The sequence below is a fragment of the Archocentrus centrarchus genome, chromosome 20, assembly GCF_007364275.1.
Source record: "Archocentrus centrarchus isolate MPI-CPG fArcCen1 chromosome 20, fArcCen1, whole genome shotgun sequence".
Classification (NCBI taxonomy): Eukaryota; Metazoa; Chordata; class Actinopteri; order Cichliformes; family Cichlidae; genus Archocentrus; species Archocentrus centrarchus.
The window spans coordinates 32,177,847-32,201,425 of NC_044365.1; the positions used below are offsets into that span (position 1 = coordinate 32,177,847).

The 23,579-nt window shown below is 39.4% G+C and overlaps 2 protein-coding genes across 2 annotated transcripts in view; both read right to left on the minus strand.

The window, feature by feature from the left end:
* LOC115799216 (nebulin-like) overlaps positions 1 to 23,554 on the minus strand; it is a 49,210-nt gene extending 25,656 nt beyond the window's left edge. The window contains exons 1-24 of the mRNA XM_030756247.1: positions 23,502 to 23,554; positions 22,851 to 22,958; positions 21,907 to 22,017; positions 21,722 to 21,832; positions 21,153 to 21,263; positions 20,716 to 20,826; positions 20,138 to 20,248; positions 18,041 to 18,151; positions 17,481 to 17,591; positions 16,894 to 17,001; positions 16,506 to 16,613; positions 14,496 to 14,606; positions 14,171 to 14,281; positions 12,486 to 12,596; positions 12,124 to 12,234; positions 10,812 to 10,922; positions 10,089 to 10,199; positions 9,879 to 9,986; positions 8,007 to 8,117; positions 4,690 to 4,800; positions 1,277 to 1,387; positions 1,076 to 1,186; positions 872 to 982; positions 677 to 787 (exon numbers count right to left, since the gene is read on the minus strand). Of these exons, the coding sequence (XP_030612107.1) occupies positions 677 to 787; positions 872 to 982; positions 1,076 to 1,186; positions 1,277 to 1,387; positions 4,690 to 4,800; positions 8,007 to 8,117; positions 9,879 to 9,986; positions 10,089 to 10,199; positions 10,812 to 10,922; positions 12,124 to 12,234; positions 12,486 to 12,596; positions 14,171 to 14,281; positions 14,496 to 14,606; positions 16,506 to 16,613; positions 16,894 to 17,001; positions 17,481 to 17,591; positions 18,041 to 18,151; positions 20,138 to 20,248; positions 20,716 to 20,826; positions 21,153 to 21,263; positions 21,722 to 21,832; positions 21,907 to 22,017; positions 22,851 to 22,958; positions 23,502 to 23,540 (2,580 nt within the window). The 5' untranslated portion in view covers positions 23,541 to 23,554. The remainder of the gene's footprint in view (positions 1 to 676; positions 788 to 871; positions 983 to 1,075; positions 1,187 to 1,276; positions 1,388 to 4,689; positions 4,801 to 8,006; positions 8,118 to 9,878; positions 9,987 to 10,088; positions 10,200 to 10,811; positions 10,923 to 12,123; positions 12,235 to 12,485; positions 12,597 to 14,170; positions 14,282 to 14,495; positions 14,607 to 16,505; positions 16,614 to 16,893; positions 17,002 to 17,480; positions 17,592 to 18,040; positions 18,152 to 20,137; positions 20,249 to 20,715; positions 20,827 to 21,152; positions 21,264 to 21,721; positions 21,833 to 21,906; positions 22,018 to 22,850; positions 22,959 to 23,501) is intronic.
* The window catches only part of nebl (nebulette), a 112,936-nt gene that overhangs the window by 28,870 nt on the left and 60,487 nt on the right, over positions 1 to 23,579 (minus strand). The gene's annotated exons all lie outside the window — the stretch shown is intronic.

Genomic DNA, 23,579 nt, shown 5'->3' on the forward strand with positions numbered 1-23,579 from the left:
TCCATCCATCCGTCCATCCATCCATCCATCCATCCATCCATCCATCCATCCATCCATCCAGCTATCCACCCGTCCATCCACCCATCCATCAATCCATCAATCCACCTGTCCATCCATCCACCCCTCCATCCATACATCCGTCCATCCATCCATCCACCCATCTGTCCATCCATCCATCCATCTATCCATCCACCCATCCACCCCTCCATCCATACATCCGTCCATCCATCCATTCGTCCATTCGTCCATCCAGCCACCCTCCATCCATCCACCCGTCCATCCGTCCATCCATCCATCCATCGATCCATCCATCCATCCATCCATCCATCCATCTGTCCATCCATCCGTCCATCTGTCCATCCATCCGTCCATCCATCCATCCATCCAGCTATCCACCCGTCCATCCATCCATCCATCAATCCATCAATCCACCTGTCCATCCATCCACCCCTCCATCCATACATCCGTCCATCTACCCGTCCATTCATCCATCCGCCCATCTGTCCATCCATCCATCCATCTATCCATCCATCATACCGTCCATCCATCCATCCACCCCTCCATCCATACATCCGTCCATCCATCCATTCGTCCGTCCAGCCACCCTCCATCCATCCACCCGTCCATCCATCCATCCGTCCATCCATCCATCCGTCCATCCATCCATGGTCCTCACCTCACTCTGTATCTCTGACATCTGCTTGGCGAACTGTGTCTCTGCCGTCTCTGGGAGAAGCGAGTACAAGTTCTTACTGACCTCCTTCTTACCCTCCTCTTTGTACTTCACCTAAAAAAACACACACACACTTTAAAAACGCCAACATCCAGCAGGGACACTGTCTCATTTAAAGTGTGAGTCTGTGTGTCTCACCTCACTGTAGATCTCTCTCAGCTCTTTGGCCAGCTTTGTCTCTGTGGTTGCAGGTAGCTGATGATACAGAGAGCTGCTCGCCTCCTTCTTCCCATCCTGTTTATACCTCACCTACAATTCAAAATTTCAGCTGCTTTTAAATAAATTCAAATTTCAGGCCTTTCAAGTAGAAAATAGACAAATAGATATTTCTGATAGAAATACCTGACTCTGCAGCTGGGCGACCTCTTTGGCGTGCTGAGTTTCCAGAGTCTCGGGCAGCTTCGAGTACAGAGAGCTGGAGGCTTCCTTCCTCCCTGCTTCTTTATATTTGGTCTAAACAGTAACAATAAGAATCATAAAGGCACTGAATGTAAACACTGAGCTTTGATTTAAACAGATTTTAAATACATGATGTTACCGTACCTCACTTTGTATTTCAGATACAGCTTTGACAAACTCGATCTCGTTGGTCTGCGGCAGCTGGGAATACACACTGACAGTCTGGCTCTTCTTCCCAGTTTCCTTATATTTGTTCTAGAAATGGAAACACATCAGACTCTGTCACCCTTTCTCCTAGGATTGCATTTGTTTGATTACAGTATTCAATTCAATTTTATTTTATTTATATAGCACCAAATCACAACACTTGCCTCAAGGCGCTTCATATTGTAAGGTAAAGACCCTATAATAATTACAGAACAAACCCAATAGTTAAAATGACCCTCTATGAGCAAGCACTTGGTGACAGTGGGAAGGAAAAACTCCCTTTTAGGCTCTGCCTCCCATTCTACTCTTAAGTATCCTAGGAACCACAAGTAAGCCAGCAGTCTGAGAGTGAAGTGCTCTGTTGGGGTGATATGGTACTATGAGGTCTTTGAGATAAGACGGGGCCTGATTATTCAAGACCTTGTATGTGAGGAGAAGAATTTTAAATTCTATTCTAGATTTAACAGCACTGTAAAACCAGATTTTGATTCCACTTAAAAATATTGAGTTCATATTACTTAAAATTGCCTAGAATGTGAACATTACTTGTTAATGCTGAGTAGACTGTTTTTGATGGTCTATCTTATTGTAATCGTGTGTTTGAGTTCAAACAACTTAATATCATCAAGTTTTGCACCTGCTAAAGATCTAGTTTATACCAGTTTTAACAGACTGGCTTAATGCACAGCTGCATGGTGGTGTGATGGTTAGCAGTGCTGCCTCACAGGTAGAATGCCATCTAGAAGAGCTGGGTTCAATTCTGGCTTAGCCCAGGCCTCTCGCTGTGTGGCGTTTGGAATAGTAGACATTTGGTGTTTTTGTTCACAACGCTCTCTCGTATAGTTTTTTTATTGTTCCATGGACAAATATTATTTGTAAATGTTAATGTACCAGCATTCAGCAGGGCTGAGTTTTATCATGTTTATTTACCAAATTTAAACAGACACAGTTCAACACTGTAAAAAATATTTGTGTTACTGGGCAGCATGGTGGCGTGGTGGTTAGCACTGCTGCCTCACAGCTAGAATAGCTAGCTGATAGTCTGGGTTCAATTCCACCTTAGCCCTCCCTGTGTCTGTGTGGGTTTCCTCCCACAATCTGAAGACATGCAGTCACTGGGGTTAGGTTAATTGGTCTCTCTAAATTGCCAACAGGTGTGAATGGTTGTCTGTGTCAGCCCTGCAACAGGCTGGTGACCTGTATGGGGTGTACCCTGCATCTTACTGCCTTGTCAGCTGGGATAGGCTCCAGCCCCCACACAGCCATGAAAAGGATACGGGGGATTGATTGATCAAAAGACATTTTATTTTTTCATGAACTATAAAAGATAAGTTTGGTCAATTAGAACATACAATTTAGTTAAACTGGAAATGGAGTAGTGCTTACTTAACAGGCTGAGTTAAATGAACTGTTTCATTACTTAAAAAATTTAAGGCAACGAGTTACCTTGGTTTTTTTAAGTAGATTCAACTTATCCGGGTTTACAGTGAGGTAGCCAATGAAGAGAAGCCAATATGGGAGAAATCTGCTCTCTCTTTCTAGTAAGTAAAAGTAAGTAAGTAAAAGTTTCTTTATATAGCACCTCTCAAGACATCACAAAGTGCTTCACAACAGTAAAACAAAGTACAAGTGGAGGAAAAAAAAAGAAAAATGATTAAATAAAAAACCCTAACCAAATGCAAGCCTAAAAAGATGAGTTTTTAGCTGTTTTTTTAAAAGACACCACAGAATCCACAATTCCTATATGCAAGGGGATAGAGTTCCAGAGTCAGGGAGCTACTGCAGCAAAAGCTCTGTCTCCTTTAGTTCTCAGCCTTGTAAGATGTAAGGCCAGTAGGCCCTGATCACATGACCTCAGAGACCTGGTGGGAATGTACGGATGCAAGAGTTCACTGATACAGGTTGGTGCTTGACCACAAAGAGCTCTATAAGTCAGGACCAGGATCTTAAACTGGACTCTGACATTAATGGGGAGCCAGTGCAGCTGGATCAGTAATGGTGTGGAGTGGGAATACTTGGAAGACTTTGTCAGAAGCCTCAAAGAAGCATTCTGAATAACCTGGAGATGGTCCAGGGAATAAGTACTCTAGCTGCAGCATTTTGGATCAGCTGAAGGCTTTTCAGGGAGCTTTTAGGACAGCCTGATAATAATGAATTACAATAGTCCAGCCTAGAAGTAATAAATGCATGAATGAGCTTTTCAGCATCACTCTGAGAAAGGATGTTTCTAATTTTAGAAATATTGCGCAAATGCAAAAAAGCGGTCCTACATATTTGTTTAATATGTGCATTGAAGGACATATCCTGGTCAAAAATGACTCCAAGATTTCTCACAGTGTTACTGGAGGCCAAAGTAATGCCATCCAGAGTAAGTATCTGGTTAGACACCATGTTTCTAAGATTTGTGGGGCCGAGTACAAGAACTTCAGTTTGATCTGAATTTAGAAGCAGGAAATTAGAGGTCATCCAGGCCTTAATGTCTTTAAGACATTCCTGCAGTTTAACTAATTGATGTGTGTCATCTGGCTTCATTGATAGGTAAACCTGAGTATCATCTGCATAACAATGAAAATTGATGCAGTGCTTTCTAATAATACTGCCTAAGGGAAGCATGTATAATGTAAATAAAATTGGTCCTAGCACAGAACCCTGTGGAACTCCATAATTAACCTTAGTGTGTGAAGAAGACTCCCATTTACATGAACAAATTGGAGTCTATTAGATAAATATGATTCAAACCCCTGTAGTGCAGTACCTTTAATACCTATAGTATGCTCTAATCTCTGTAATAAATTATTATGATATTATAACAAAGTGAATGCTAAGATGAGTGCAATCAGAATGAGCTCTCCCACAGTAAACACTACAAAGATAAAGAGAACTTATGGAGCTCAGCCTTAAAGGGTTTTCAGTTCCCAGCAGCTGCCTCATTGCAAACTGAAATTAAACTAAACTGCAGGTATCTGTGTGACCACGGTGGTCTTAAATACCCAGAAAAACCTGGCAGTCATCTGGATGTTACGTTAATAGGGAACATGATCAGTACAAGGCATAAATCTGGTCTCTAATCTCTCCAGATCCAAATCCAATTGAGAAATAATGGGAACAAGTACTAGAAGAAGCCTATAACAAAACAAAATGTCACCACAGGACACCCCGAGAGGTCCCACATCCAAGCCCTGAAGGGTTAAAGCCAGTTTGGGGATCTACACAACTTCAGGCAGGTGGTTTTAATGTTCTGGCTTACTGGTGTATTCTTTCTGTTCTTCGTAGTACTTAAAGGCATATTGCAGAGCCAGCAGATTAAACAGTCACACATAAGAAATGGAAGATCCACACAAGAAGTGTACCTGGCTCTGTAGTTCAGTCATCTCTCGGGCAAACTGGGTCTCTGTAGTTTCAGGGAGCTGAGAGTACAGAGACGATGTCATCTCCTTCCTCCCTTCATCTTTGTACTTTTTCTGTTGGCAACAAAGAATCAAAGTCAACAAAAAGAAACACTGTAGCTCTGTGAACAACTGCAAACCTCACTGATTCCTGGGAGATAACAGCTGTTTACAGCTGTGCCAGAAATTAGTGCAAAGTAAACAAAGCTACTGTGTTGATCTGCATTTAAAGGAGGCTGGGTGGGTCACCTGCCAAGTTTTTTTATGTTTGTAGAACTGACAGAAACTCATCACTTCACAGCAGTTCCTGTAAGGTTTCTGTGCTGCTTTTAGATTCCTGTGAACACTCTTTAACCATCCATTTACAGTGAAGCCTCCTGATGGAAAACCCACTCCTGACATGGTGAAAACAGCTGAAACACCTCGAGCCATGAATAATTTCACAAAGCTGGTTTGAAGTTTCATGTGTCTGTTTGTCCCTTGAGGATTAACAAACACAAAACAGGCCAAATTTCAAATTCTTCATTCCATACTCAAACAAAATTTTGCATTGGTACTAATCATTTTTGATGGAGTACAATCGAAATCAATCCAAATTTCAATTTTATGGCATTCTAAATTAAATAAACCCCTAAATTAAGCATCCAAGTAAGCACCATAAAGTAGATTCAAATGAAATAAAGCAATGGAGGGTGTGTGGGTCTGTGTGTGTGTGTGTGTGTGTGTACCAAAATAACTACAAATATGAATATAATAAGTGGACTAATCTGCAGATTGGCGTCGCCTTTGACTGTTAAATCGATCTTTTCTAATGTGAGAAATGGCATCAGGTCTTGCAGAGAACAAGTGGAATTGCAAAGAAAATAAAAACAATGAAAGGGTTTCTAAAACCTTATACATGATTACAAAGTAAAACTTGTACAGTTTACAGCAGGAATCAACCATATGGCTGAGAATGCAAGACGAGGCATGATATTGGTCGCATTAGTCAGTTGTGTTGGAATAAATTTTTGACAGTTAAGACTTTGAGAAATGGACTCTGTTTAATATTTTAAACTGTATGAGCTGCATTCCAGTGCAGGGTGTACTTGAACATATGCTAAGATGTGGATACATATTTGGTGACAACAAATTTTCGTGTGAAACAATGCAACAGAGAATGTAACACTGCATTCACAGGGGGATGAGATAGAAAAAAGTCTAAAGAAAAGGGAAGAGAGGGGACCGACAGACAGAGAGAGAGAGGAGAAGGAGAGAGAGGAGATATAGAGAGAGAGAGCTAGATAGAGGACACACACACAGAGACAGAGAGAGAGACAGAGAGAGAGAGAGATAGAGAGAGAGACACAGATACATAAGAGATAGATAGACACAGAGATATACACACACATAGATATAATATATAGATATAATATATATATATATATTAGGGGTGGGACTTGATTAAAAAAATTAATCGAATTAATTACAAGCTTTGTAATTAATTAACCGAAATATATCGCATTTTAATCGCATTTCAATATTTGACATGAGAAATATTCATTTAAGTTTAGTTGATGAATGAATCAATATACATAAGCTTAAACTTCAAAATTTTGTTCATTTTCCCACCAGTCTACTACACAGACCAACGAAGGGTGGAAGTGCTCCTGTGATAAGCAAACACCTGAAATTAAAGTTAAGCATCATAACTGGATAGTTTTATTCAACATTAATGTCTCACTTGTTATAGTTGAAAATTAATCATTCTCTCAGCTGTATTCCTTGATGTTCGTTCTCCATTTAACCAGCTGCTTTTACACAGCTGTGCTTCGCACTCACAGTTGCTAGGCGAGATGAGCTACGCAGAGGTGACGGCAGGTGATGCTGATATGAAGGCTAGCCGCTCATTTCCGGCCTTTGTGGTCTTCGTGGGCTGCGAAAGACGTGAGCCGGGTCCTTCGCAGGATTCGGCCCCTAATTTGGACATTGTGCGTCGATATAATCTGTATGCCTGGAACTCGTGCACTGAGAAACGTTCCACGGTGCAAAGTGCGATTAAAATGCGTTAAAATTTTTAACGCGTTAATTTCCCCGTAATTAATTAATCGAAATTAACGCGTTAAAGTCCCACCCCTAATATATATATATATATATATATATATATATATATATATATATATATATATATATATATATATATATATATATATATATATGCTGCAATCATTAAAGTAAGATTATGGATACTCGATAACCAAGAAACACCTTATTCAGTATCATCGTTTGCTGATGACACTGAGTTTTATCTACTCACCACATCTGACAGTGAACCTTGACATTTGGATGATCCCAAATCCTGGATGGTAAATAACTTCCTTCAACTAAATAACAGCAAAAGGTTTTGGGATCCTGGGCTCTGCTAGCAACCTAATAAAGGTGCTTAGTCTTCTGTTCTTAATAAACTTAGAGCCATCGCTGATTTAAACAGGTTTTATAACTAAAGGAAACAGTTGTTCATGATGACTTTTTGCCTGGAATACTTTCAGATTGTCCAACAGTGCTTTTCAGTTCAAAAAGCCGCTGTGAGAATTTAATTGATACAAACAGAAGACACAACATCACTCCTGTTTTGGCTCAGTTGTACTGGCTACCTGTAAAATACAGAATGTATATATGTGCAGTTTTTCATTTTTTTATCTCTAAAGCCCTTCATGGTTTAGCTCCACTATTATTACAGATGTATTAACGCTACATTTTGCTTCCAGTTCAGAGAAGTCATCCTCCCAACAACTTCTCTCAGTGGCCCCCTCACCTAAAAACTGAAGACAACAGGTTTTCTCTGTTCTTGCCCCCTGGCTCTGGATTAATCTGTCTATTCATTTTACGATTTAGGATATTCCTATCCTATTTATTCAGTAAGCTTTTTATTGTAGTTTTGTTCCATCATCCACCCTGGGGCCTAGGCTGGAGCCTATCCCAGCAGTCATAGGGTGAGAGGTGGGGTACACCCTGGAGTGGTTCCCAGTCCTTCACATGTCTAACACAAAGAAACAGCCAACCATTCACACTCAGATTCACATCTATGACCAATTTAGCATCACCAGTTAACCTAACATGCATGTCTTTGCACTGTGTGAGGAACCCAGACAGGCACAGGGAGAACATGCAAAGAGAGAACTAAACTACCCCTATGACACCTTCAACCAGCCATTTATGTGAGTTCAACCTGAAAGTGGGAAAGAGGGGGAAAAGCAGACTGAGGTAGAGAGAGCACAACAGACAAAAGGAGACTGACTCACTTCACTCTGCAGTTCAGTCACTTCTTTGGCGTGTTTGGTCTCCAGAGTTTCGGGCAGTCTGGAGTAAAGAGAAGAGGCTGTCTGCTGCTTCCCTGCCTGCTTGTACTTCACCTGACACACACACACACACACACACACACACACACACACACACACACACACACACACACACACACACACACACACACACACACACACACACACACACACACACTTTAAATCACCACATAGTCACACTCCTACAACTCAAACCTTCCTGAAACTATTTCCAGCTACTTATGACTGGAATTATCTCTTTTGTCACTGAGCAGCGTTATCATCCCTGCAGCACAATCTGTGACATCACCAGCTCCAGCTATCCAATAGGATTTCAGCTTCATGAACCTGTTTGACCTCATTTAGCTGACACATGATATGAATGTGGAAAAAAGCAGCACTGTTGGACTTCACGTTATATTTCTGTGTGCCGTTGATGTCTATTACTTGAAAAATACAAACGTTTCAGATATTTTAATTGAGACTGTGTTCTTATCTCTGTGCTGTCCAACACACTGCAGGGACTCTTTCAGCAGCAGCTGTCACTGATTGCATTCATAACATACCAGTCTTTGATATGTTTTTCCTACATGCCAAAAATGTTAATTTTTCTGTTTTGATACTTTGTGTCCTAAATTTCTAGTATAAATACATACATTAGAAAAAGATGTGGTGTCAGTATGTTCTTAGAAGCTCAGCTGAGTGCTGGAAACATCTAAACACAGAAGTAACATCACTCCAGACTTTCTGGCACTCCAGTATTTTCAAGACTTATGGGCAACTATTTGGGTTGCCCATAAAGGGTGAAATCTTTGAAGTGTTTGAACCTTTGGCTTCAGTTGGATTTTTGGAGTCCTGTTTTAGTATCCTGGAGTATTAGTTCTTGTCCTTCAGTTTTAGTCACTGTTCAGTATTTATATAATTTTTAATTCCTCTTAATTTCCTTTTTTTCTGAGTTTGATCCTTTGTGATATTTGTGCGACTGGTTTTTGTGTTCTAGTGAAGAAGTTTAGTTTGGGTTTTATTTTCTGTTGCCTTCCCTGCATTTCAGTGTGTTCTTTTCTGCGTTTAGTAGTTATGCTACTGGATTATTTTATTATGTCACTTTGGTATTTTGTTGTTTCTGGGGTCATGCTTTGACTTTTGCTTCCCTCTTGTGATTGTCTACATCTAATTCTCATTACATCAGATTTTTCCACTTCCCTGATTACCCTTTGTGTATAAATAGTCCTGTCTTCTTTGCAGTCTTTGTCACAGCATCTGTTAAGGTTCTCTGTGTACTCCTGTACTTATTTGGATTTTGTTTGGACTCTGCATCAGTGTAAATAAAAATGGCCTTTGGTTTTCTGCCTCCCACATTTGCATCCTTACTCATGTACTCCACACATTGTGACAATTTATCTTTAATGATGATGATGATGATGATGATGATGATGATACTTTATTGATCCCACAATGGGGAAATTACAGTTAACAGATATCACATTATTTCTATTTTTCTCTTATCATGGTAATTAAGTTAGCATGTCTTGTTTTACTTCCTGCTTTTGTTTCCATGCTTTGTGACTGTCTTTCACCTGTGTCTTGTTTCCCACCTGTTTCTCATCCCCAGTCAGTCCTCTGTGTTTTGTGTATATATAGTCCTGCTTCTCCTGTTCACCTCTGTCAGATCACTTGCTGTTGCTCCGATGTCCCTGTCATGTCATTACCTACACGATCTATCTGATCTCCCAAACTAATATTTCACACATTTATGATGATTCGGTTTGAGGACAGAACTCTTTAAGATCGTGATTTATGATGAATATTGGAGGTCAGTAAGTTCAGAGCTCCCACCTCGCTGTGTGTCTCAGCCATCTCTTTAACAAACTGAGTCTCCAGAGTTTCAGGCAGCAGTGAGTATAAAGTGTTGGGCAGATCTTCCTTGTCCTGCTTGTACTTTGTCTTCAAAGAGGAGAAATAGAATCAGTGAACAGAAATAACAGAGCATCGAAATAAACAAGAGGATGAAAGATTTCAGTGTATGATGAGAGAACAGAGCCACACCACACTCTGGATCTCCGACATCTGCTTGGCAAACTGCATCTCTGGTGTTTCGGGCATGAGGTGGAAGAGGGAGGAGGACACTTCCTTCTTAGAGCCCTCCTTATATTTTACCTGCACCGCAAACCAGATCAACAAAACTCTGTTAATATGTAACAAGACTCGTTGTTTTCTCAGGGCTCAAAGTTGACTCAACTTTGTTAAGTTCAGATATATTTTTTAATTTTCTTAAAAGCAGCTTTGAGTAGTGATTAAAGGATGTCTCGCTGAGTCAGACTAACGTCTTATTTTTGGGAAACCCTCCTCAGATAACAGAAGCTGCAGCCGAAGCTCTCTGTGACAGTTCGACGGGCACAGCATGAACAGCAGCATGAAGCCCCGTACACAAGGAAAGCTTAAAGGTCACCGAGAACAACTGGACTTTGGATGTGATTCCATTCAGTGACATTTTCTATTAATAACATCAACAAGCACTGCAGAAAAATGTGAATTATCTTTACTAAAGATTTGCTTTAATTTCATGTTAAACAAAATTTAATAGAAATTGTTTCCAAAATTTTTGAGTTCTTGCAGCAGCTTCAAGCACCATTATCTTTAAAGACCTTCAGAATGAGCTCTCGGATTAAAAAGATGGCGTGTTGGGAAAGTGAACTGATCCAGACCACTGACTTGAAGGTTTCTTGCTGAATAAAAGCCTCTGTGTGAGGCTGGATGAGTGTTTGTCACCTGACTCTGGAGCTCTGTCACTTCTTTAGCCAGCTCAGTCTGCGGGGTTTGAGGAAGGCCGGAGAACAGAGCGGACGACAGCTCCTTCTGCACGTCCTCCCTGTACTTCACCTGCAGCGTCAACACATTTGTTTTTGTTCTGTTATATTCTTCCTACTTTTTTGAATAGCGACTCAGGGTTTCTGTTAGACAGACAGAACAGAGCAGCACATTTATACATTTGCTGCTTCCAGCATGAAGAGAAATGAACATATCTGCCAGCAGGAGAGCACCGAGGTACAGCTGACATCATTCACATGCAGTGATGAATGAGCCAGTCTGCTTTAAACTATCCAGCAAACCTTATTTTACACTGAATAACTGTCAGCCAAATGTCTTTTTTTTCTAGTTTGGGTTGAAAAATAGCTCCAGAATGAAAGCTGTGCCAGTGTTGGAGACTTTACTTCACCATCTGCCTGCTGCGCTTCTACCAAGAGAGAAGCATAAGAAACTTACAGAAAGGGAGAGAGACTAAAACTTGAGACCTTTCACTCTCGAGACACTTTATTTTATCCCACTGAGCTGACTGATCCACACACTGATTTAACTACATAAAAGGGTTATAATGCTGACATCAGGAGGCAGACAGTCCTGAAAATAACATTCACTGTGCAACACACAATGATACACACAGTTTACATGCAGACAAAAGTAAATCACACAAACACGTTGTTCTTTTTTCCTCCTTTGATCATGTTTGCTGTTGTCTCAGGTTATTTTTAAAGGTGTAAAATGGTAATGGTAAACCTGTGGGGCTCTGACTGTCCATTAGTTAGTTTATAAAGTGGACCAGGTCAATTTTCATAAATTTATTATTTTAAGCAGAAATGTTTTATTTAATTTTGTTCTTTTTAAAAATGCATGTATTTAAAATTTTAATCAAATTTATTATAATTTTAAAATGATCTTAATTTCATTAAATTTGTTCTAATTAATGAAATAATATTAAACATTATCAAAGTTTCTCTCACTAGAAAGACCAGAAGGATGTGAAGGTGCATTCTGTCCAGCTGCCTTTCAATTTGGAACTATTTCCCACAAAGATGAAGCTGACATAAATGTTTACTTTGGTTCTTCTCTCCATTTGAAATTTAAAGTTTTCGAGCTGTTTTTTAAATAAGTCAATACATGAAAACATGAAGGGTAAGAAGCATCAGCTAACTGAAAATCCTGGTGCTTCAGACTGATGGAGGGAGGCCTGGTGGGTTTTACTTCCTGACAGTGTGTTTCTTATCTCCTGAATGCAGTATATAAAGGTACAAATACACAGTACCTGGCTCTGCATCTGTGAGGTCTGCTTGGCGTGCTGAGTTTCCAGAGTTTCAGCCATCAGAGAATACAAACTGCTGCTGGCCTCCTGCCTCCCCGACTTCTTATACTTTGTCTGAAAAACAAATAAAAACATCAGTTTGTTTACTCGTTTAGTTTCGAGCTGTCAAACATCTAAACATTCACTCAGATGTGACTAAATTAGGTTCATCATGTTTGTCCAAATGAATTCATTCTCTTATTGCAGAGCAGCCTTATGTACAGTTTATGGATCCTTACAACATCACCGGCTCCACTTGTTTCTATCTATTCATGCACGTGATTAATTGGTTTATTGATCACCCTCTCAAATGTCCTTCATCTCACCTCGCTCTGCAGCTCAGACAGCGTTTTAGCAAACTTTGTCTCAGCCGTTTCAGGCAGCTGAGAGTAGATACTCTGCGACAGGCTCTTCATCCCCTCCTCCTTGTACTTGTTCTACAGTCAGAAACACAAAACACAACCTGTAACATGGGATTAAGAAAAGGCACATTTCAGTCAATCAAGAGTTCAAGTTCAAAGTCTAATAAATGCAGGACAGGTGGAGCTTGAAGCAGAGGAGCTTTTCAGCCTTTAATTCATTCAGAGCTGAATGCAGAAAACACATACATGCCAGACACACGAGGCTTGTAAGAACAGCTTATAAGACCACATTATAACTTATAGAAAGCTTCAAAAAAATGCTCATTCCATTATCAGAAACCAACATCTAACAAGTGATCTGACTGGCGTTTGATAAACAAAGGTTGTAACATGAGGCTGAAAGTCTCAGAAAACTTTAGCCATGCTGACTGCTCAGTACTTTAAGTGGGTGTGGGACTTTGGGTGGGTGTGGTACTTGGTTGGATGGCTACTTGGTTGGTCCAGAAGAAAATGTGAGCAACACCATGTCTATCCAAGACCGACCTGACCAGCAGTGGTGTTTTCTCTTGGAAGCCAATGAGAACCCGGCTTCTTGTGTTCTTCTTTTCCCAGACTTTAGTTGTTACTTTATAAAGGCCTTAATGATAAAATGCAGTGTGTCAAACAGCACTCCTCTGAATGCCACAGTGAGTACGTGGTCAAACACTGCCCCACATGTCTGCAGTGGGCCGTGTTGGCATCCCTCGATTGAGAAAATAAAATGAAGTCATGCCACACTGTGATTAGTCAGAGGTGCTGGGGAAGCCAACCAATACCACACTCAAGTCATAACACGTTATCAGCATCACTGAGTAACCATTAGTCATTTCATGGAGCAAAATTAGCAACTGGAGTATTGGATATTTTCTTTAAATAATTTTACTAAACAGGAACTAGAGCAGAAACTTAAAATTAATGACGTGTTTTGGACAAGAAATCATGCTCACTGATTAACACTGAAGATTTACAGACTGAAAAAAGCCTCACAGTTTATCTGACAAACACTTGTGGACAGGATCGACTAAAATATTCACAGATTCTTGTTGTGGAGGACTAAGTAGGAAATTCTCCAGGTTATTAAAAACATCACACAGAATAATGACCATCCTCTTCAAATAGGGTTGCTTTATTATTTTTTTATTTTCTGAACTGATCATATCAACTGTGCTTGGCTGGATTGATCTGCATATATGTCAGTCCACAGAAGTCCACAGAGGGGGACAGCGGTCAAAGGTTAAGTGGATTAAGTCACTTGGATATGCTGATGTCTGTGGTCTCTGAAGCTTCATACTGGGATGTGATGGGATCTTTTATGTTGGGCAACAGAAACTTTACTGGGTTTTAAACAACAGACTATATGTTTAATACATATAGTCTATTGATACTTCATGATGTAATGCCTGATTATGTTTGTGAATGAATGCTTTTGTTTTAGTCATTATGAGAGAGAGAGAGAGAGAGAGAGAGAGAGAGAGAGAGAGAGAGAGAGAGAGAGAGAGAGAGAGAATGCTAAATGATGGTGTTCACTCAGTAATTTGGCTTCCTCGTGTAAGTAAGTTGAAACTTTAGTCTGAAAGCATCCCTGTCCTGTCATGTTTCTTTGCACCTACTTGGCTCTGCAGGTCAGTGACCTCTCGGGTGAACTGGGTCTCCAGAGTATCAGGGAGCAGGTGGTAAACTGGACATGACAAGTACTTCTTAACAGCCTCTTTATATGAGATCTAAACACCACAGAGGAGACAAAATATAGACTTTCACATATAGGAAAAAACAAGTAAAAAAGTTACACATTTTAGCTACTTGGCTGTGTGTTCTTAATTTAACTGCTGACAAAAAGATTATTCATGAAATTTATGTAACAAGCTGTTGTTTCTGCAAAAATTTCTTCTAAAAATTGTAGAAAGTTAAGTGTGCCCACTTTCATGTTTACTATACCTGACTCTGCAGCTGTGAAGCTTCTTTAGCATGCTGTGTCTCTAGAGTTTCAGGTAGCCGGTGGTACAGAGACGCGGATGTTTGCTTCTTACTGGCCTCTTTGTATTTAGCCTGAAAGACGCATTTTTTCCACAGTTGGTACTAAAGGCTTTAAATGCAGCCAGCAATGTACTGACTGATGCAAGTAACTTTGTGACATGCAAGGCTGCATTGGCCTTCCATCAGTACCCACTGCAGACACATAAAAGACTATGAAAAGTGTATGCATATTAATCATAAATGTGACACCCCTCCCACTTTCCTGAAAGTCCTAAAGTCTAGCCTACCATGGAGAGCAACTGGCTGTTACAGGAAAGTTTAACTTAAACACTTATGATAGTTGGGGGCTCATCCGGGATATTCAAATACGTTTGTAAGATCAGTTGCATCACTCTTAATGACTCATTTGGTTTGTTATAATACTAAATATAGCTGAATTGATTTTTCTTGGGTACAGTCTGAGACTTATTAATTTATTTAAGACTGATTATGGCAAATTCCTATAAAATACACTGTTACTATTACTGTTACCATTTTAATTTAATAAATGCATTTAAAAAATGTATCTTCAGTACCCCAACAACAACAAATTAATATAATATATAAATGCTAATATATATATATATATATATATATATATATATATATATATATATATATATATATATATATATATATATATGAGGAGTGGGACTCGATTAAAAAAATTAATCGAATTAATTACAAGCTTGTAATTAATTAATCGAAATTAATCGCATTTCAATATTTGACATGAGAAATATTAATTTAAGTTTGGTTGATGAATGAATCAATATACATAAGCTTAAACTTCAAAATTTTGTTTATTTTCCCACCAGTCTACTACACAGACCAACGAAGGGTAGAAGTGCTCCTGTGATAAGCAAACTCCTGAAATTAAAGATAAGTATCGTAACTGGACAGTTTTATTCAACATTAATGTCTCACTTAATATAGCTGAAAATTAATCATTCACTCAGCTGTATTCCTTGATGTTGAAATGTGTCATGCTTGTTTTAACAGCTTATTTGAATAAAAGAATTAAAATTAAACCACAAAAAGGAGAAAAAGTTCATTTTCCGTTTAACCAGCTGCTTTTACACAGCTGTGCTTCACACTCACGGTTGCTAGGTGACATGAGCTACAGGTGAGGACAGGTGACGTTGATATGAAGGCTAGCCGCTCACGTCCTCCGTTGCGGTCTTCGTGGGCTCTGAAGGACGTGGGCCGGGTCCTTCGTAGGATGCGGCCCCTGAATTTGGACATTGTGCGTCGAATAATCTGTATGCCGGGAATTCGTGCACTGAGAAACGTTCCACGGTGCAAAGTGCGATTAAAATGCGTTAAAATTTTAATTCGTTAATTTCCCCGTAATTAATTAATCGAAATTAACGCGTTAAAGTCCCACCCCTAATATATATATATATATATATATATATATATATATATATATAGTGGTTTTCTATTCTATTTTCTTTCATTTGTTTTATTCATCTTTCTTCTCTGCACTGAGCTGCTGTCATTAAAGTTTTATCTTATCTTAAATAAACCTTTAAAGGTACCCACCGTTTCTAAGTTTTAATTGTAGGATATCAACCCAGACATTTATGGTCTGATGTCTATTTAACTTAAATTCTATCTATCCTGTATTTTATAGCACCCAAAACTCACAACAATATATTCATCTTGTTTGAAGTACGGTATTGAGTTCTGTCACAATTATAAATATTACTTTTAGCTTTAGCAGCAGCTTTTACAGGAAGTAGTAAAAAAAATAGAAAGCATGTGGGGATAACAATTTTATCTTTTGATAAATCAAAACTGTAAATATTACCACAATCTTATTTTTAGTTACATTTCTTTAAAGATAATCTTTAAAAGTTGTTCAGCAAATAGAAATCTACAGGTGATTCTATGAGACCCGGCTGCATTTTGAATATTCAGTGCACCCACCTCGCTCTGCATCTCCGTCAGCTCTTTAGCATGCTGGGTGTCGAGTGTGTCGGGGAGCAGAGAATACAAGTTGACACTCATCTCTTTCTTATCTTCTTTGTACTTGACCTTGTGATGAAACAAAAAAGAGCCAGCAAGATAAGAACAAAGAGTTCTTCTTCATTTACACAGATATGTTTTAATATTACAGCAGGATCACATCATACAGACTTCTTGCTATGCAGGTCACATTTTCTATGAAAGCTTACTGAACTCATCATATAATAAATCTTGAAACTGAATTCTCTGTGAAAAGTGACAAACAGGCTCACATAAAAGAGCTGATCAAGGTATGTTTTCATTTGAGGGATAAACAGGTGAAAACCCTGAGAGCAGGTAGAAATCGTACCTCACTAAGCATCTCCGTCTGCTGGCGGACAAACTGGGTTTCGCTGGTTTCTGGCATCAGATGGTAAAGACTGGGGCCATTGTTCTTTAAAGTCTGCTTGTAGTTCAGCTGGAACAGATGTGGTTGAAGATCATTTACAATACTTCAATCAGTTTAATGTAAGAATGCACTGGAAGATCAAACCTGTGCAAAGAATGGAAAATATTTAGAGAGCTATGGAATTATTTTTTTTAATATCCTTTTCAGAACAGGGATCCATTTAAGCTCGGGAGCTGGTTGCACAAGTTCTCAAGTCTAACGCTTCACACCCAACTTAATACCCACTACTAAGTAATAGTTAATACTTGGTATATCTCATTGTACATCCTATATAATGACAATAAAGGCATTCTATTCTATTCTATTCTATTCTATTCTATTCTATTCTATTCTATTCTATTCTATATAAGTTCCTCCATATTTGCACCATGTGGTAATAGCAATGCTCTGTTCACAGGTTGTTCTACCTGTGAGGAACATGCTCGGTGCTCTAAGACTAAATGTAATGACACCTGTGGGACCGTTGGCTGATGAATGCATACAGGTACCTGACTCTGGAGCTGGGACGCCTCTTTAGCATGCTGCGTTTCCAGAGTCTCAGGTAGAGTTGAATAGAGGGAGCTCGACACGCCTTTCTTTCCTGCTTCTTTGTACTTCATCTGAACACAAACCAAAACAACAAAACCCCCCAAAACATCTGTTTTAAACTGGTTTCCCACATTCATCTGCTTCCATTTTTTTAGGTGGTTGATAGGGCCAAATTTAGTTTGTTATTTTTACCACTGAACAGAAAGAGAATTATACAGAAGAGGAACTGAAATATAGAGTTGTGTGTCATCTGCATATATGTGATATCTACAATCTTTGGTAAAAAAAAATATTTTAAAAATTTGAACCTTATTTGCAGGAACATTTTCACTGAACACACACACACACACACACACACACACACACACACACACACACACACACACCACACACACACACACACACACACACACACACACAGGGCTAACAAAATAAGATTTAAACAGCAGGAGCTGGGCACTCTGATGCTATAAACCACATTTTTTTAACACAAACATATAAACAGTAATTCTTTACTCACCTCACTTTGCAGCTCAGAGACAGTTTTAGCAAACTGAGTCTCGGTGGTTTCTGGTAGCTGAGAGTAAAAACTCTGACAGAGATTTCTCTTCATGTTCTCCTTGTATTTGTTCTGGAAGAGATGGACACAGATTAAGTTCAAAATAACTCAAATCACAGTCCTACAATTCACTGAAGGGCTAAGAAGGCCACACACTGGGAACACGTTTAAAAATGTATGAATCTATACCTGAATGATGCACAGCTATCCTGAAGCTATGTTTACATGTGCACAACTATGTGGATCACTTCACAATATAGCAGATCGGTCTACTTCCCAATTATCAATTTTAGATATTCTGATGTAAGACTAAAGGCCTTAAAATGTGGGATTTTCTGGTGTTGGTAAAGTTTTATGAGCATGCATACAGTCTGTTTAGAGTTGGAGATTTTACAGGCATTTGCAACATTTGCACACATCTAAAGTCTACAGCTGCTCACAAACAAACAAACCAACCAACCAACAACCAACCAACCAACCAATTAATTGTTTGCAAGAAATATAGAAAAGCCCACAGGTTTTTGGATACCCACAAATATTGTCAACCTCGTCCAGAAGGTGGTTGAAGGAATGATAGACCGAGGCTGTTCCTGCAGTCTACCAGTGATGAAAAGCTAAGCAGCAAAATGGCACAACACGTTTTCATTCTTCAGTGTGATAATTTTCATGTTAGAGCATTGTTAATGGAGTATTCACAGATGCGTATTACAGGAATCTTAGTGAAATCTATATTTTTGTTAGCCATGTAAATAGCTTAGTTTGCTGTCCGTTCTGGAAACTGTAGCGCCTAAAAATGTCACTTTTATCTATATCCTAAAAAACAAAAAACAAATCTTTCCATCTTTCCTTGGTTACAGATCAGATATTGTTAATAACTCCTCTCCAATGCGCATTATGAACAGCCTGCGATGCTGCTTTGATCCTGTTTCTGATGCTAATCTGGCCTCTGATGAGCATCTAAGGTAGAAACATCAGAGCGGTGGATAATCTGAGTGGTGATTATTTATAAGCAATCAAACAGCATTCTTACTGCAGCTCTCTCTGCATTTTACTTATTTTGTGGATGCATCAGCTCTCAGCTGAAGCTCATCCTGGGTCCCTCCTGCATGTTGGAGCTCTCAGGTTTATTAAGTCCCTCTCCAAAATGTCAGAGGAACGAAGTACGAGTCAGTATATTCAACTGAATCTCACCAAAATGTGGATGAGAGTTTAAAACTGGGGCAGTGTTTCTGGAACCAGCTAACAGGCTAATAATGATGTTAACTCTGCACCAGGTAGCTATAGCAACAGTACCAATGTGCCTCCATCCATTATCAATTAACTAGCGCATTCATCTTTCTTCTTACTAAAAAGTGCACCTTCAAGTGTGGATAAATGAGCATCTTATGCTCTACAGTGAGTGTTTGTGTCAGCAGGAGGACGCACATTAGACTGAGTCATACTGAGTCATACTGAACTACAGTGTGTGTGTTCATGCTGACAGGAAACGTGTCAGCCAGTGCAACAGTATGCGTCACTCGTGTGTTTTGAATAGCTTGTTGTAGGGATGCATAGATTTCCAACATTTTTATTCAGACTTTTTGTATCATTTATGTTGTAATTAATTTGCTCTCTTTGTTAGGAAAACAAAGAAATCCTCTTTATTAAAAATAAATGACCCGTTTTAAAGTCTTGCAGCTTTTGTGAAAATTTGTCCAGCCCACAGTGGACGTGAGACACAACAGCTGTCAGTCATGCCGATCACTGACATTGGTCAGTATCATCTTACAGCCAAACTGCACCCGCTGTCATCATCTGTGGGCACCAAAATGATGCCGCGACTGCTGCTGAGCGGTGCACTTTGGTGTTGTTTGAGTCATGAACCTCCCAATATTTGTAACCAGGGAGACTGCTACGACAGCTGCAACAGAAATGTTTTCTTATGACGACTTCCAGTTATATTCCAGCTCTGAAGGAGTGATTTTTAAAAAATATATATTTTCTGAGTTGCTGTTAAGTTTGTAGATTCTGCCCTGATCATCATCAGGTGGCTGTGGGACACTTTGATGTTTTATTTACCTCACTCAGCACGTCAGTCATCTCTCTGGCAAAGCTGGTTTCTTTAGTGTCGGGCAGAGCGGCGTACAGGGAGCTGGACATCTCTTTCTTCCCGCTTTCCTTGTATTTTACCTGTGGAGCCAAAACAGGAAATAAATACTTCTATTTATGCAGCTTAAAGAAGATGAAACAATGCCTATTAATGCTGCATATTGATGGTATTGTTGTCTCTGCTTTTACTTTCTGTCACAGAGCTTCTTACACTTATTGCTTTATTGTACTTGACACTTTGTTTCTAGCATCCCCCATCCTGCCTCCCTCCTCTGTCTTCATGTTTACTACAGGGAGATATTTGTCTTTTAGTTACTTCCTGTCAGGTTAGTACTTTATGTCTCTGTGGATAAGCAGTGATGTCTTTATTGGACTGTCCATCTGCCTGCTTGCCTCCTGCATCTATGTGCTTCTTAACGCTGTCTGTCTCTTTCTTATTGTAACTCTGGGCTCTCACAAAATAACTTCATGTCTCCACTTGGGTTCTCTGAACATCATCTGACATTAAATTGTGATTCATCCTGCAGCCAGATAAAACAGCACAGTACCTCACTGAGCAGCTCTGCAGCTTCTTTGGCATGCTGTGTCTCCATGGTGTGAGGCAGGAGGGAGTACAGGCAGGTGTTCGCCTCTTTCTTACCGGCCTCCTTGTATTTGCTCTGAAATTTGAAATGAACCCTCTGCATCAGCTGAAACAACCTTTGCAGCCTCCAGTAATGAGTTAACCCACACGGACGTAATCTTTGCTGATCATTTGCTACAAGATTTGTTACATTGAAACGACAGCTTGTTATGCCTCAGACTGCTACTTTACTTTCATTACCTTCAGTTACAGTTTGCTGTTTATGGATTTGTTGGGGTTGCAATAAGCCAACATTGCCAGAAGCAGGGGGACTTAAAGCTACACTGAGCAATAAATAATAACTTATTCTTAACAACAAACAACAGGCAAAACATTTGCAGCCTGTCCTGTTGGTGTGTATACCTCACTCTGCAGCTCAGACAGCTGTTTGGCCAGCTGTGTCTCTGTGGTCTCTGAGAGCTGATGGTACAAACTGCCCTGAATCTTCTGCTTCAGGCCTTCTTTATACTTCACCTGCAGGAGACGAGGACGAATCACGTTTTCATATTACACTTCAGGAAAATCTGCATTTAGATCTTTGTATTTTTTATTATATTTACTGAGTTTGGGGGGTGCAGTGCTCGGGGATGGAAAGACTCCACAGGAAATAAAGTGGCCATGACAATAACTGCTAAATTAAGAAATCCAAATGAAGAACTGAGCTGTTACATTAGGATTAGGGTTAACAATTAATTTCATTAATTGCTCTTATTTTGGATAATTTTCTTTCTGTTTTTGATTGATTATGAAGCACTTTCTGATATTTATCATGAAAGGCACCATATAAACAAAATTTGACTTTACTTATTTATCCAGTGCACCCTGCAGCTTTCTACTTGCTCTACTAAAGAAATAATCGTGTGTATTCTGCATCCATGTTTATGTCATCCAGTGGATGGAGAGAGAAACCCATTAAAGCAGGAATAAAGCACCTCGCTCTGCAGCTCTGACGCCTCTTTAGCACGCTGAGTGTCGAGGGTCTCGGGCAGCACAGAGTACAGGCTCATGTTCAGCTCCTTCTTCCCGTCCTCTTTATACTTGACCTGGAAAAGATGATTTTGTATTTCATCTGCAGCTTCTGCCATGTAAAACATTTTGTTCCTTCTGTTCTCTTCACCTCACTGAGCAGCTCGGAGACTTCCTTCGCCCGGGCCGTCTCTAACGTCTCAGGCAGGAGGTGGAACAGGCTGGAGGACAGACTCTGCTTCAGGCCAGCTTTGTACTTCAGCTAAACACAAACACACAGCATCAAACTGTGAGAAGACTCAATGATGCCGGGAAGCATATTTCACACGGTGTTCCACAGGGTTCAGTATTGGTCCACTCTTCTTTTTTTATAATATATACTCCAAATTTGTGGGACAGTTTTCAACAGCATGCTGTAACTTTTTGTAACCCAGCAACACAAACTATTCAAATTAGCTAACAGATAATTAAATTACTGGTAACTAGAATTAAATGAAGACAAAAATGACCGAATGGACGGTGCAGCTTCGAAAAGAGACAAACTTCTAAGTGGATTCAAAACTCTGGGAAAACTTGATCATGTTGCCTTTGAAACTTCAAGTTTGGGAGATTTTTTAATTTTATAATTGAGAACTAAAGTCGCACCCATACTACAAACTGATCAACAAAGTAGTGATGTCCTAAAGCACAGCCTGTGTTATCATAGATATTATTCAGAACTGGATCAAAATCAGGATCAAAAAGCAGTGACTGAGGCCAAATATTACCACAAAAATGGTATTTTCTTTACACCTGGACTTTTTTGGCCATAACTGTCTGCTGAATTACAGTTGAAGTCTGTCTAATTAAAACAAACAGAAAAATGAATGAACCTCACTTTTAAGGAACATTCAGTCTGTTTCTTCTCATTGGAAGATTTTTATTGTATTTTATTTTAACTCATAATCTATTTTATTGTATCTGCCTGCTGTAAATGCATTTATCTGTATGTAACAAAGATGTGAATGCATAACAATATTAAGCACTCTGAGTTACACAATCTGACAGATACAATAGAAATGAGGTTTATTATGCTGTGCACAGCAGCAGTTTTACCTCACTCTGCAGATCAGAGGCTTCTTTGGCGCGCAGCGACTCCTGAGTCTCCGGCAGGGTGGAAAACAGAGAGCTCGACACGTCTCTCTTTCCCTTTTTGTACTTCATCTGAAATCAGTTTCATAAAAATAATAACACTTTTTATAAGAGGTCAGGAAACAGGAAACAGTGGATTTTCATAATTAAATTAACAGTTTAAAAGTCAGTGGGTTGGTTTAATTTCATGTCAAATGTACAGAAATATTAAAGTTTCAATCCCCACAAAATCAATAAAGATGTTAGTGCGTTTATACTGAGTAACTGCAGCGGTTTGGAGGTCCTCGTTCCTGCGCTGGATTAAGTCACTTTGTTACATCAACTGGCAAAATATAGAAAAAAAAGAGCTGAACTTTTTCATAATTATAATTAATTAGATTTTGTTTGGGTGAACCATAAATAAGAACTGCTCTGCTGCTGCATTTCTAGTAAAGCAGGGAGACCTTCCTGCATTATTAACTGTGCCAAAACTGAAATATTAACATTTATACATTTAATGTTTTAAAATTGGGATACTTCCTTTTTGTGATCTGCTCTGAATGATAAATGAATGCAGCAAAGCCGAGGTGGTCTTCAGGTTCCTGCTTCCTTCAGCACATCAGCTGACAGGCTCACCTCGCTCTGCAGCTCTGCAACACTTTTAGCAAACTGCATGTCGGCGGTCTCGGGGAGCTGACTGTAGACGCTCTTAGG